General features: G+C 40.0%; 1 protein-coding gene across 1 annotated transcript; it reads left to right on the plus strand.

The window, feature by feature from the left end:
- The first annotated feature begins 7,917 nt into the window (after positions 1-7,917).
- LOC121140226 (olfactory receptor 4F15-like) lies at positions 7,918-8,856 on the plus strand. Its single transcript, XM_040744937.1, has one exon. The coding sequence runs from the start codon at positions 7,918-7,920 to the stop codon at positions 8,854-8,856; it is 939 nt and encodes a 312-aa protein (XP_040600871.1).
- The last annotated feature ends 2,856 nt before the right edge of the window (positions 8,857-11,712 follow it).

The raw sequence follows: 11,712 nt of genomic DNA on the forward strand, positions 1-11,712 counted from the left end.
GATAGGTAGGATCAATGTAGTAAAAATGGCAATCCTGCCAAAAGCAGTCTACAGATTCAATGCAATCCCCATTAAAATCCAAGCACAATTCTTCACAGACCTTGAAAGAACAATAATCAATTTTGTATGGAAAAACAAAAGACCCAGGATAGCCAAAACAACCCTATACAATAAAGGAACCTCAGGAGGCATCACCATACCTGACTTCAAGCTCTACAAGCTCTATTATAGAGCTATAGTCCTGGAAACACCTTGGTTTTGGCACAAAAAATAGACAGGTAGACCAATGGAATAGAATTGAAAATCCTGATATTAACCCACACAAGTATGAATATCTGATCTTTGACAAAGAAGCTAAAAATATACAATGGAATAAAGAAAGCATCTTCAACAAATGGTGCTGGCATAACTGGAGGCTGGCATGTAGAAGAATGCAGATAGATGCATGTCTATCACCATGCACAAAACTTAAGTCCAAATGGATCAAAGACCTCAACATAAATCCAGCCACACTGAACATGTTAGAAGAGAAAGTGGGAGGTACCCTTGAATGAATTGGTACAGGAGACCACTTCCTGAACATAACACCAGTAGCACAGACACTGAGGTCAACAATTAATACATGGAACCTCCTGAAACTGAGTAGCTTCTGTAAGGCAAATGACACAGTCAATAAGACAAAAAGGCAGCCCACAGAATGGGAAAAGATATTCACTAACCCCACATCTGACAGAGGGCTGATCTCCAAAATTTCCAAAGAACTCAAGAAGCAAGTCTCTAAAACACCAAAGGATCCAGTTAAAAAGTAGGCTACAGAACTACATAGAGAATTCTCAATAGAGTAGTCTAAAATGGCTGATAGGCACTTGAGAACGTACTCAACATCCCTAGCCATCAAAACAGCTCTGAGATACCATCTTACTCCTGTCAGAATGGCTAAAATAAAAAACACCAATGACAGTTTATGCTGGAGAGGTTGTGGAGAAAGGGGAACACTCCTCCACTGCTGGTGGGAGTGCCAACTTGTACAGAAACTTTGGAAATCAGTATGGAGATTCCTCAGGAAAATGGGAATAAGCCTACCACAAGACCCAGCTATTCCAGTCTTAGGCATATATCCAAATGATGCACAGTCATACAACAAGGACATCTGTTTCACTATGTTCATAGCAGCATTATTTGTAATAGCCAGAACTTGGAAGAAACCTAAATGCCCCTCAACTGAAGAGTGGATAGAGAAAATGTGGTACATTTACACAATGGAGTACTACTCAGCAGAAAAAACAATGGAATCCTGAAATTTGCAGGCAACTGGATGGCACTAGGAGAAACCATCCTGACTGAGGTAACCCAGGCACAAAAAGAGAAACATGGTATGTACTCAGTCATATATGGATTTTAGACATAGATCTGGGGAGTGCCAGCCTACAATCTTACTGCCAGAGAGTCTGGAAAACACAACCTTCATTCAATGGCTGCTAGAAGCAGAGGCAGACTCCTACAGCTAAACACTGAACTGAACTCAAGGAACCCAGTGACAGAGAAGAAGGACTGTTGAGCAAAGGGGTTAAGACTGGGCTGGTTTAACCCCCAGAACAGCTGACCTGACAAGGGTTAGCTCTCGAATCCTAGACTGATGGCTGGGAATCCAGCATGGTTCTGATCAAGACCCCTGAACGTGGGTGTCAGTGAGGAGTCCTAGGCAATCTATTGGGCCTTGGGTAGTATATCACTATTTATCACTCACATACAAATGGACTTTGGGTGCCTATTCCACAATTAGAGAGGTACTCTCATCCTTGACACTTGGGGAAGGGTCTAGGTCTTGCCCTGGATGAAATGTCAGACTATGGACACCCCATGGAGGGCCTCAACCTCCCTGGGAAATGAGGGGGTACTGGGGGGCTGGTGGGAGGGCATAGTAGGAGGGGAGGAAAAGGGAGAGGGAACTGGGATTGACATATGAAGCAACCTTGTTTCCAATTTAAATTTTTAAAAAAAAATTTTAAAAGTGGGATACAGAACTAAATAGAGAATTCTCAATAGAGTACTCTTAAATGGCCGAGAAAGTGCTCAACATCCTTAGCCATCAGGGAAATGCAAATCAAAACAACTCTCAGATATCATCTCACTCATGTCAGAATGACTAAAATCAAAACCACTATTGACAGTTTATGCAGGAGAGGATATGGAGAAAGGGGAACACTCCTCCTTGCTGGTAGGAATGCCAACTTGTGCAGCCACTTTGAGATCATTATGGAGATTTTCAGGAAAATGGGAATAAGCCTACCACGAGATATAGCAATTCCACTCTTAGGCATATACCCAAAAGATGTACACTCATACAATAAGGACATCTAATCAACTATGTTCATACCAGCATTATTTGTAATAGCCAGAACCTGGAAGCAACTTAGATGCCCCTCAACTGAAGAGTGGATAGACAAAATGTGGTACATTTACACAATGGAGTACTACACAGTAGAAAAAATGGAATCTTGAAATTTGCAGGCAAATGGATAGCACTAGAAGAAACCATCCTGAGTGAGGTAACCCAGTCACAAAAACACTAACATGGTAAGTACTCATTCATATATGGATTTTAGACATGGAGCAGGGCCTTGGCAGCCTACAATCCCACCACCAGTGAGTCTGGGAAGCAGGGAGGACCCTAAGAGATATATGTGTGGTGGCCCGTATCAGGGTTATGGGACAAGATCTCCTAGTTGGATCGGGGTGGAACAGAAGGAGATGGGAGAAAGAGAAGGGGAAAAGAGTAGGGGAGAGGAAGACATGGGGGAGCAGGAAGGTTGAACCAGGGTAAGAATAGAGGAGACCAGGATGAGAGATACCATAATAGAGGGATCCATTATAAGTTGAAGGAGAGATGTGGCACTAGTGAGATCCTCATAGAGCTACAAGAATGACACCAACTGGTATTTAGGCTACCTTAAATGCCCTCCCATGATAATGACATTAATGACTACCTAGTATGCCATCCTAGAACCCTCATCCAGTGGCTGATTGAAGCAGAGGCAGACACCCACAGCTAAAATTCAATTAATTGAACTCCTGGAACCCAGTTGCAAAGAGGAGTGATAAGCAAAGGAATCAAGATCAGGCTGGCAAAACCCACAAAGGCAACTGATCTAAACAAGGGGGAATGCATGGACCCCAGACTGATGACTGAGAGGCCAGCATGGGACTGATCCAAACACCCCCTGCCACCCACCCGAACCTGGGTGTGAGAAGAGGCCTCAGCAATCTGTGGGACCTTGGAGAGTAGAGCAGTATTTATTCCTGGCCTACAAATAGACTCTGGGAGCCCATTCTACATGAAGGGATACTCTGTCATTCTGGACACATGGGGGAGAACCTAGGCCCTGCCGGGATGATATGACAGACTCTGAAAATCCCTCATGGAAGCCCTTACCCTCCCTGGGGAGAAGACGGGGGGGGATGGAGTGGGGTGGGGGATTGGGAGAATTGGGGGGTCTGGAGAGGAGGGGAGGGAGAGGGAACTGAGAGTAATATGTATAAAGCATTAAAAAAGATGGAAAAAGAAAAAAATAAAAACAAAAAGAATAGAATTGTTAAAATGCATTCTTCTCTCATACATTACATCCCAGAGGCAGTTTCCCCTCCCTCCACTCCTACCAGTTTGCCCTTCCCCTCCCAAACAGATCCACTCCTCCTCCATTTTCCTTCAGAAAAGAGCAGGCCTCCCAGACATCCACTGAACATGGTACAAGAAGACACATATATCTCACAGAGTTATCACTGAACACAGATGGAATAACAAGATACAATAAGATTAGTCACAATCCCTCATGTATGATCAAGAATTTTTAAAAGCATTTGGAATAACTAAAGAATTACAGTTAATCACATAAAATATCATAGATCTACTACTAGAAGCCAGAACTTTATAGTAATTTATTTAATGTAACTGTCAACAACACTGTTTACTGAACTATAACTTACAAATTTGCTTTTCCTTAGATTCTTATGCTTATGTTTTGCTCCTGTTATAACTACTAGCTGACAGTATAGGTAAAGTCATTCTTTATTATTTAAATTAGAAACAAGATTGTTTTACATGTCAATCCCAGTTCCTCAAAAGAAATGCCTCACCCTCCTTGGGGAGCAGAAAAGTGATAGGATAGGGAATTAGTGTGGGGTAAGGGAGGAGGGGAGGGAGAAGGAACTGTTGAGCTAGCTCAACAAATCAGACAGCTTTTCTGGGAATAGTTTAACTTAAAGCCATAAGCAATGAATCTGGTCTAATCTAAAGCTACTTTGAAGTTTTATATAAGCTGATAAAGCACAGCTGCCCTGGCAACTGGGGAAAATTGTACTGGTTTCCTAACCATCAACCTTAGCTGTGGTATAAAACAAGGCATGGAACTGTCTCAGCAATGAAGGAAAGTAACTACCTTTGATGGTGTCAAACTTTTGAAAGGTAAATTAACAATGCTTGCGCGGAAATGTTTCAGTAAAGAATTTTTACTTGTGTTTTAAAAAAATAAAATGAAACTACTCATGGGGGAAGTTCATATGCCTTGACAAAGTAACATTTCATTATATTCATTGTATTTATTACTATTAACCAGAACTCTGTATAAGCTAACATATAGATAACAATTCAACACTACAGATTAAGGAGGAGTCACTCTCTAGACAATCCACAGATAAAAATTCCCAGTACATCAGGATGTATATATGAATAAATATACTACGACACATGTAGTGAGGGACTCCACATATCCACTAGGGGAAAATTGCAACAGCACATGTAAAGTTACACATGGAAGCAAAAGATAGTCAAGAGTCTGTAGCCTCATGGCCTTGCCTAAAGAGGTTACCTATCAGAGAGTTTTTCTTCTGTGGACCGACACCTTGAACATTAATTTCCATCTGCTGTTCTTATGACTAGGCTCCTGGCACTCTTCTCTAAGGCACAAATGGAGGTCATTGCAGAAAACCAACATTGGCCAAAATGCAAAGAACAACTAACTGATTGTGAGGAGCCCAGTCACAGTTGATATATCTGCAACACAACTTCTGCACCTAAAGGCTCAGCGAACATCAGAGAAGGAGGGAAGAAATGTTTTAAAAACCAGGGGACCAAGAAATCTGGTGTGATATTATGACTCCTAGAAATATCAAGGAAGCTTAACCCATGATATATCAATAAAGTTGCTGCCAAGACGATATTATGTAGATACTTTAGGTGTTTTACATACATACATCTTTCTTTGTCTCTCCCAAACCCTCCTTTGTGACTTATTTAAACCTTCCTCCATTGACCTACCAGAATTCCAGGTAAAAATTCCCTTGCACAAATGAGTTCATATTGGTGATCTGAAGTCTCAAGTCTGATTTGGTCAGTACTCCTCTGGGTGCCAATTAGCTGTATCTCCCACAGAAGCAGCACTCATGTAGATGTTAGTACTTAAAATAATGTTACTTCTAACAAGGGGATAGGCATACTATGTTTAAGAAGAGGAAAATAAACCTTTAAAAGCACTAGTGACAAATATAGAAACAGCCCATTGGAGTACAATATCTAATACCCCAACCAGTTATTGAATAGATATTTTCTAATGGTAGATTATTCTCTACAGAAATCAATTAAATATTACCTTGCATGAGAGAAAATTTCTAAACTATTGTTGAAGATCAAAAAAGAAAAAGTAAACTGAGGAAAGGAAGAATGATACAATGTCAGAAACTTAAATTGCTTTTTTAACTCTAAGTTTCAGTTCCATAACCAAAGAGCTAAAGGTATAGAAGGCAGCCTTACAAGCATGGGTGGGAACTGATTCTCTGCATCTGTTCTTTGAGACTATAAAGGTCTTCATGTGGAAACAGGTAAAAATGGACTAGAGACAGACAGGATGTTCTGAGCTCCAAATAGTAAATGGATTGCTCTCCTACTCCATGTTTATTTTAAGAGCCATGGTGAATTATAGATGCATTTGAAGAAAGCTATGAAACTTGGATGCTTATAAGTGCAGCCTGCCTTCTCTCTCAGTCCTGCCTTCTCTGATTTAGATCTGCCATGCACACTGTGAGTCACTATTAGGCTACCAGACAACGACTAAGATACAGCACACAAATGAATAGTCATGAGAAAAAGGTCCAGTCTCCTGTATGTATGGGAGAAGAAACTGACCAGACTGTCAGGATTCCTACAACTCACTGTTCTGAGATGTTGCTTCTCCTCTCATGTTCTTAATGCCTCCATGAAGGGCCAATAACATCAATTCCTGTGGTTGTTACAAGTATCAAACAAGACGGTGTGTGGGAGAAAATATGGTGTCCTGCCCACAGTTGTTGTTGGTTTTGCTTTGGATTGGGTTGTTACTGTCATGAAGAGCTCATCAACCATGGGCTGCTGCAGAGATTCCTTGGCTGTGACAGGAATTTTTTGAGCTCAGATGTGAGTTGTATATTGAAAAAGAAGAAGAGCTGTCTCTGAATCTGTAGCATGGGTTCTGATTTCCTTAGGACCACAACCCTCATCAGGCGGACTCACACATACAATTTCTACTTCAAAAGAGTTATGTGAGAACATTCCTTCCTTGGAAACCTTACAAGGTATATTTTTACTGCTATTTTCATTGTATGTGCTACAATAGAAAACTAAAGGCTACTGAATGTGTTACCACTTCAATAAATTCTGTGTTTGTTCATTGAACACAAATGGCTATGATGAGTGACACAGTTAGTTTATAATTGCATTCTAACTGAACAACAGAAGTAATGAGAAGCAGATTGATGTGGGAAAAGGTCTTCTATAGAATATGAATTATAAATTATTACAAACAAGGGACAAGAATGGACACAGCAGCAAACCAAAGGGAAGAGGATACCATCATTAGGAAGAGATTTATTGCATAGAAAACTAGTATTATATTATTAAAAAACCAAAATATTAGATTTAGAATGATTGTTTACCATCTACACTCAGACCCTTTAATTTTACAGACTACAAAATAGCAAGCAATCAGTGAGTGAAGTGTAGAATGATGGAAGAAAAAACCTATCTTGAGTACTCAGAGACTTGGGACTGGGACCTGACTATGTTTTTCTCACTCCAAATACAGTGTACTTTCAACCATGCAATAAAGTATGAAAAGACAAAACAGTGGAAATGATCTTCAAGGATCAACCATGTAGAAAATTTAATAAACTTTATTATGAGATGAAACTATGTATATTATTCACATAAGCGATGATTTTTGTCAGCATTCTAACTATCTTTTTACACCTTGTTCTTACTCTGATGCACCTACAACTGGACCTATAATCCTTTGTACTCCATAGACTGTTACTAAAGTGGAGTATTGTTAGAGTTTCTACATTATCTTCTCCCAATATAAGGAAAAGGTGAATATGGTTTGATAGAAGATGAAGCATGAGAGAATGGGAGCAACAGTACTGCAGCATTTTGCTACTTGGAGCTAATTGGAGCAATCAAAGAGGTAAGAAAAACAAAGATCAACAGAAGTTCTTGGTATTTGGGAGACAACATGGACAGTAGCAACAAACTGGAAGAAAAAAATCAGGGGTTTCTTCTCATTTATTTTATTCCATATATATTATTTTCAGTGACTCTTTAGTCTTGTCATAGACTTTCTACAGGACAGTCATTTTTCTTCTTTTCTAATTCTTATCCCTAAATAATTCCCCATCTTTATTGGATAATGTTATGAAATAAAGGATATTAGATGTGGTGGTTCATGGCATGGAGTGACTGCCAATTTTCTGCAGTTATGCTGAGGTGTATTGACACTATGCAGCAATATGTTTTGTTTAAATTTGAAACTGATGTAGTTACTAACCCCACACAAAATGTGCTTTTTCTGCCTTTTTCAGGTTTTGTTGAATACAGCTCTGTTCTTCAGTGCGATGTACAGAAACAATCACTCTGTTGTATCTGAACTTGTGTTCCTGGGACTCTCCAATACATGGGCAATCCAGTTACTTCTCTTCCTCTTTTCTTCTGTGTTCTATACAGCAAGTCTGATGGGGAACCTCCTCATTGTGTTCTCTGTGACTGCTGACTCCAAACTGCACTCCCCAATGTACTTCCTGCTGGCCAATCTCTCCTTTCTTGACCTGGGTGGTGGCTCTGTTGCAGCACCCAAGATGATTTATGATCTTTTTAGAAGGCACAAATCCATCTCATTTGGGGGTTGTATAACTCAGATCTTCTTTATTCATGCTATTGGAGGTACAGAAATGGTTCTGCTCACAGCAATGGCCTTTGATAGATATGTAGCCATATGTAAGCCTCTGCACTACTTGACTATCATGAGACCAGAAATGTGCATTTTAATTTTGTCAATATCCTGGATCCTGGGACTTATCCACTCAGGTGCCCAACTAGCTTTTGTGGTAGGCTTGCCCTTCTGTGGACCTAACATATTGGACAGTTTTTACTGTGATCTCCCTCAGCTCATTAAACTTGCTTGCACTGAGACCAATAAGTTGGAGTTCATGGTCACAGCCAACAGTGGACTCATGTCTGTGGGCTCCTTCTTCATACTGATAATTTCATATATCTTCATTTTGGTAACTGTTAGGAAGCACTCTTCAGGTGGCATATCCAAGGCCCTCTCTACTTTGTCAGCTCATGTGACTGTGGTGGTTTTATTCTTTGGACCATTGATCTTCTTCTACATCTGGCCCTTCCCTTCATCACACTTAGACAAATTTCTTGCAATTTTTGACGCAGTTCTCACTCCTTTTCTGAATCCAGTCATCTACACATTCAGGAACAAAGAGATGAAAGCAGCAATGAGGAAACTCTGCTACCAGCTTGTGAGTTACAGGAAGGTATCCTAAATACTTAAAAAAAAAACAGGAAAAATGCAATACTATGCTCAGTAACTATGAGGAAAATAATGTCAGTGATATTTCAGCGCTCTATAGTTTGTGTGCCAGGTTATATTTAGGAATTTACAAAGTTTTTGTCTCTAGTATCTTATCAACATGTATAAGGGGATTTAGAATTAGAATTTCTATGATTGAGACGCTGTACTGTATGCTCCCTAGAAAGTATTTAATAGTCATGACTCTGTACAATATTTTACCTTGATCTTTCAAAATAAATTAAGGGATGTTTTCTACTTGTTCCTTTCATAATTGCTATATAAAATACACCAAAACAAATTTAATTTTACCCTCAACCTACCAGGTATAGTGTTGTTAAACCTCCAGGAGTGACCTAAAGAGAGTATGTCCATGAATTTACTGTTGAAGATGAGTACAACATTTGTGTTGTAATACTTCCCTGTTTTATATCTATTTATTGTGTTTTTTCATTTTTTAAAGTTTATTTTGCTATCTATTTTTTCTTTTCTGAGGTAAGGTCTCATTTTATTGCCTAGGCTGGTTTAAAGTTTATAGACTCAATGATTCCCTCACCTTAGCCTTCTTAAACCTCAATTTCCCATCCTATGTAATGAGTATTAACCATGGATATTTGAAGACATTGAACTTAAACACATAGATATGGTATGGTAGGTAGTCAATGTAAGGAAAGTTTGTAGAAGGCTTTGAGATGAATAAGAGATGATTGGGTATCTATTCAGTACAGACATTTGAATTTCTCCTAGATGTTTTAGGACAACTGAATCTATCATGACCTGTATCTTTGACTCAACTATTTTGTAAATCAATGAAAATTCCTTCTTTTTTAACTATTTTTATTCAAATTAAAAACATTCATGCTTCAAATTTCAATGCCAGCTCCTCCCCTTGTCCCTCTACCAGTTCCACACCCCCCAACCCCAATCACCACATCATTTCCCAGGGAGGGTGAGGCCCTCCTTTGGGGGATCTCCAGAGTCTGTCATTTCATCCAGGGCAGGACCTAGGCCCTTCCCCATGTGTCCAGGCTGAGAGAGCATCCCTCCATGTGGAATGGCCTCCCAAAGTTCATTTGTATGCCATGGGGAACACTATTCTACTATCCAAGGCCCCAGAGATTTCTAAGGCCTCCTCACTGACACTCCATTCATGGAGTCTGCATCAGTCCCCTGTTGGTCTCTTAGCTGTCAGTATAGGGATCAAGAGCTCCTCCTTGTCCAGTCAGCTGTGGTTGTGGGTTTCACCAGCACGGTCATGACCACTTTGCTAATCATTCCTCCGTTTCTGTCACCGAATTCCAGAGGGTCAGTTCAGGGTTTAGCTGTAATAATCTGTCTCTGCTTCCATCAGTCACTGGATGAAGGTTCTATAATGGCATATAAGGTAGTTATAAACCTTATCATCAGGTAGGGGCTATAAATGTAGTCTCTCCACTATTACTTAAGTTTCCAGTTGGTGTTATCCTTGGAGATCTCTGGAGATCTCACTAGTGTCAGCTCTCTCCTAAAAGCTATAATGATTCCAAATGTTATGGTATCTCTCATCCTGGTCTCTTCTATTCTTACCCTGATTCAACATTCCTGCTCCCCCATGTCTTTTTCTACCCTCCTCTTATCCCACTCTCTTTTCCCTGGTTCCCTCTCCCCTTCCCCCATGTTCCCAATCTGTTCAGGAGATCTTGCCTATTTCCACTTCTCTGGGGTATAAGGCATATCATTTGTGAAACTCCCTGTTTCCCAGACTCACTGGTCCTAGGATTGTAGGCTGACAATACCCTGATCCATGTCTAAAATCCATATATGAGTGAATGCATACCATGTTTGTCTTTTTGTGACTGGGTTACCTCACTTAGGATGGTTTCTTCTATTGCCATCCATTTGCCTGCAAATTTCAGGATTCCATTGTTTTTTTCTACTGAGTAGTAATCCATTGTGTAAATGTACTACATTTTCTCTATCCACTCTTCGGTTGAGGGGCATCTAGGTTGCTTCCAAGTTCTGGCTATTACAAATAATGCTGCTATGAACATAGTGGAACAGACATCCTTGTTGTATGAATGGGCATCTTTTGGGTATATGCCTAAGAGTGGAATTGCTGGGTCTTGTGGTAGACTGAATCTCCATACTGATTTCCAAAGTGGCTGTACAAGTTTGCACTCCCACCAACAATGAACGAATGTTCCCCGTTATCCATATCCTCTCCAGCATAAGATGTCATTGGTGTTTTTGATTTTAGCCATTCTGACAGGAGTAAGATGATATCTCAGGGTTGTTTTGATTTGCATTTCCCTAATGGCTAAGGATGTTGAACACTTTCTTAAGTGTCTCTCAGCCATTTTAGACTCTTCTATTTAGAATTCTCTATTTAGTTCAGTCCGCCAATTTTAATTGTGTCCTTTGGTATTTTGGAGAGTAGCTTCTTGAGTTCTTTGTAAATTTTGGAGATCAACCCTCTAACAGATGTGGGGTTAGTAAATATCTTTTCCCAATCTGTGGATTGCATTTTTGTCTTGCTGACTGTGTCCTTTGCCTTACAGAAGCTACTCAGTTTCAGGAGGTCCCATTTATTGATTGCCGATCTCAGTGTTTGTGCTACTGGTGTTATGTTCAGGAAGCTGTCTCCTGTACCAATTCGTTCAAGCGTACCTCCCACTTTCTCTTCTAACAGGTTGAGTGTGGCTGGATTTATGTTGAGGTCTTTGATCCATTTGGATTTAAGTTTTGTGCATGGCGATAAACAGTGATCTATCTGCAGTCTTCTAAATGCCAACATCCTGTTATGCTAGCACCATTTGTTGAAGATGCTATCTTTTTTCCATTGTATAATTGT

Source organism: Mesocricetus auratus, unplaced genomic scaffold, assembly GCF_017639785.1.
Source record: "Mesocricetus auratus isolate SY011 unplaced genomic scaffold, BCM_Maur_2.0 Super-Scaffold_100004, whole genome shotgun sequence".
NCBI classification, from domain to species: domain Eukaryota; kingdom Metazoa; phylum Chordata; class Mammalia; order Rodentia; family Cricetidae; genus Mesocricetus; species Mesocricetus auratus.

Excerpts from the sequence above, each read along its gene's own strand:
- LOC121140226 (XM_040744937.1), top strand. The coding sequence starts at position 7,918 with ATGTACAGAAACAATCACTCTGTTGTATCTGAACTTGTGTTCCTGGGA.